The sequence below is a fragment of the Arachis duranensis genome, chromosome 6 (genome assembly GCF_000817695.3).
Source record: "Arachis duranensis cultivar V14167 chromosome 6, aradu.V14167.gnm2.J7QH, whole genome shotgun sequence".
Lineage (NCBI taxonomy): Eukaryota > Viridiplantae > Streptophyta > Magnoliopsida > Fabales > Fabaceae > Arachis > Arachis duranensis.
The window spans coordinates 26,827,263-26,830,990 of NC_029777.3; the positions used below are offsets into that span (position 1 = coordinate 26,827,263).

General features: G+C 31.9%; 1 protein-coding gene across 1 annotated transcript; it reads left to right on the forward strand.

Moving 5' to 3' along the window:
- Positions 1 to 539: 539 nt before the first annotated feature.
- LOC107493476 (putative serine/threonine-protein kinase) lies at positions 540 to 3,241 on the forward strand. The gene is made up of 6 exons (XM_016114573.3): positions 540 to 1,013; positions 1,105 to 1,238; positions 1,486 to 1,702; positions 1,775 to 2,012; positions 2,110 to 2,257; positions 2,634 to 3,241. The coding sequence occupies exons 1-6, from the start codon at positions 953 to 955 to the stop codon at positions 2,967 to 2,969; spliced, it is 1,134 nt and encodes a 377-aa protein (XP_015970059.1). The 5' UTR covers positions 540 to 952; the 3' UTR covers positions 2,970 to 3,241.
- Positions 3,242 to 3,728: the final 487 nt, after the last annotated feature.

Sequence of the window (3,728 nt, forward strand, 5' to 3'; positions counted from 1 at the left end):
ATTTTTTTTTTGTTTGGGTCGAGAGTCTTACCAACCATCGGAAAAAAAAAATAATGTACCTTAAGGACACATATTAATATTACAAAATAAAAAAGTTTTCATTAAAAATATAAAAAATTTAAATTTTCAATACATTTATTTTGTATGTATTAAATAAAAACCTTTAAATTTTTTTATTAATGGTAAGTTTATCATGTATTTTTAGGATATATGTTAGCTAAATCCAAAATTTTTTCATTTGTAATCTTAAAATATGTTCTTAAAACACAAGATAAATAATAATAATAATAATAATAATAATAATAATAATAATAATACAAGTACGGCATTGAAAAGATGATCCATATACCTAATCCAATATCATTAATATTAATATTAGTTTGACTTTCAGAATTTAACAAATGAATGTCCTAAAGTATTTTCAAAGTGAAAGATATAAAAAAAATGATTTTAAGATGTTTATTATATAAAACAATATTTAAAAAAAAATCAAAATTTCTTTTATATAAGTTACTTGAGTCCAGCAAAAGTCTAATTTTAAATCCGCAGTACTAGAGGAATAGTTTTGGAAGAAGCATCCAAAACAAGGTTTGGTTGCAAGTTGCAACGAACAAGCATTAATTGTTTGCTTAGAAAAATGGAAATTTCAGCTGTGGAAACTGGAAAACTCCGTTGGTCAACGAAATATGAATGATGTATGTATGAATGCTCAACGCTTCAGACAGCTAAGGTTCCACCACTATCCGATAATTAGAGAGTGCCGTGTTTCCTTTCTTGTTTTTCTATTATTAGTTTATTACGGACAAAAAATGAGACTACTCTAGCTAGTTACCAATATTACTCTTTCAAACATGTTTCCTTCTCACAACACTTATTTTCTCCAAATTAAGATCTTCATTAATCTAACACCAAAACCCGAGATCCTCGGAAGTTGTTCTACTTCTCTGGCGGGATGAAGATTATTCATTCATGTTTTTCTACTTGTTTCTCTGTCAAAGAAGAAACCAAACAAGGTATACTTTGTAATTAACCATGTGATTATTAATGTGTTCTTTTATTCCTCTTCTCTTTAATTTCCACGTCTGAATTTCATCCAATTATCAGAAGAAGAGCCGAATAAGGAAGACGAGAGTGATGGAAACTTTCGGGTCTTCACCTACAGGGAGTTGGCATCAGCCACCCGTGGTTTTCATCCCTCTCACAAAATTGGAGAAGGAGGTTTTGGCTCTGTCTACAAGGTTATATAACTTATAAACCTCTCACTCTTAATATACCAGAGTTTGAGTACACACTAAAATTTATAAATATTAAAATAAATCTAAAAAATTTATTTTGATGAACAAAAATATACTTCCGACCTAATTGATAGAGAATAATATTTTATATGTATTTTAAATTTTGTTTATATTGTACTCTTTTATACTATAGAATATTTCATGTCACGTGGAATGGCATGAAATTATGTGTGATTGGTTTGTTGTGAAGGGGGGGCTCCGGGATGGGACATTGGTGGCAGTGAAAGTGCTTTCCATAGAGATGGAGTCCATGCGAGGAGAGAGGGAGTTTGTGGCTGAATTGGCTACGCTTGCAAATATCAAGCACCAAAATTTGGTCATTCTTAGAGGGTGCTGTGTAGAAGGAGCAAAAAGATATCTAGTCTATGATTACATGGAGAACAACAACCTTCACCACACTTTCTTAGGTACTTTAACCTAATTTATTGAATTACAGCTTGTGACGAAAAAAGCCTTGAAATTGTTATTATTATTTATAGGTTCGGAGGAAAGTAGGATGAGATTCAATTGGGAAGCAAGGAAGGAAGTGTCCATAGGTGTGGCCTCTGTTCTTGCGTTTCTTCATGAGGAACTTAAGCCTCATATTCTGCATAGAGATATCAAATCAAGCAACATCCTTCTTGATCGAGATTTCACACCGAAGGTCTCGGATTTTGGTCTCGCAAAGCTACTAAGAGATGACAAGTCTTATATCAGCACTCGAGTTGCTGGGACATTGTGAGTGCTACTCATGTGTTGATTAAGATGAATATATGTACAAACTAGGAAGCTATATTTGATCCTTTTGGGTTTTCTCTCAAATCATTTGGCACAGGGGCTATCTTGCTCCAGAGTATGCTAGTTCCGGACAAGTGTCGCGAAAATCAGATGTTTACAGCTTTGGAGTGCTACTCTTAGAAATTATTAGTGGAAGACCGGTGGTTGGTGCTTATGAAGACAGGGAACGTTTCATAGTAGAGAAGGTATGAAAGTTGTAACAATTCACCAATTACACATCTTTCCACATAATTAGGATTAAGAACATAAATAATTTGTCATGTTATAGAAAGGATAAAGCATTTAATTTGTCCTTATGTTTTTTATCTGTTTTAAATTTATCATTAGACATTAACTTTGTCTAAAATATTAGAACAAAGTTAAAAATGTTTATGGATAGTTTTGACAGAAATCGAAAATGTTAGCAATGAGATTGAATAAATAGAAAACGGTAAGAACAAAATTGAATAAAATTAAATGTCAGGAATATTTTTGAAAAAAAAAAAAACATACTTTTACTATGTGGTAACAATTGGCAAATGCATTTTGAGAAGATGATGCGTAAACATGTATGTGTTTTAGGCTTGGGCAGCATATGGAGAGAATGATCTATTAAAAATGGTTGATCCAGTGCTAGATATGAACTATCCTGGGGAGGAGGCGAAACGATTCCTCATGGTGGGTTTGCTTTGCGTTCAAGAAACTGCAAAGATTAGACCGCGGATGCCAGAGGTTGTAGACATGTTGAAGAACAAAAAGGACATGGAATGTGTACAGATTTCGAAACCGGGTTTTGTTGAGGATCTAAGGAACATTAGAATCAGGCAGGAAGTAATGCATTCATCGGAAGAATCAAGTTCTGGTGGAGCAACATTTGCAAGTACTTCATCATTGACTACTTCTACTCTTGCCCGTTAGAAACTTTGCAATTCATTGCTTGAGCTTAAATTGTAGAGTTGCATCACACCAAATTGTTAGTCAAAGTCTTTGCGATCTCCTTTCTCGTTTTTTTTTTTTTTCTTTGCATTTAATTCTATTTATTCAATCATTATTTTGTTGAAGAGTTGGGTGCAGAGTCACATTGCCCATGCCCACAATGGTGGGTCACTCCTTTTTTATGGTCAAATCTTTAATGTAAATTAGGTCATAACCTAAAGAAAATGATAAATTGGTGTAACACTTGAGCCTAACCTATTTTATTTCCATTTTCAATTGTTTTGATTTTACTTATTATTCGTTATCAAATTGTTTTATTTTTTAGTTCCGTGTCAAACCAAGTGGTTACTTATTGAGTTAAAGTCAAATTTGAGATTATTTGTTGTTTGAAAAATGTTATGTGCATTATATTTTTCTATAAAAATAATTGAAAATCTTAACTCATTTTTCTAATTATATTTTCAATTTTTAATATATGTTTTGATATTTTTAAAAAATGAACATATATTTAAACTTTTATTTAATTAAATGTTAGGAGTATAATTATGTTAGAATAACCAAATAAAAAAAAACCCGAAGAAATGACTAGTGTGAATAATACTTGTCAAGAAAGATTAGATGGGACACATGAAACTCCACAAGAATGAAAATCTGTCCTGTGAATAAATGGGGGCAAGGGCAGAAATGTAGGTTCCGATTCCATATATAGTAACTTGTATAATCTCCGCGAATGTGTGATTA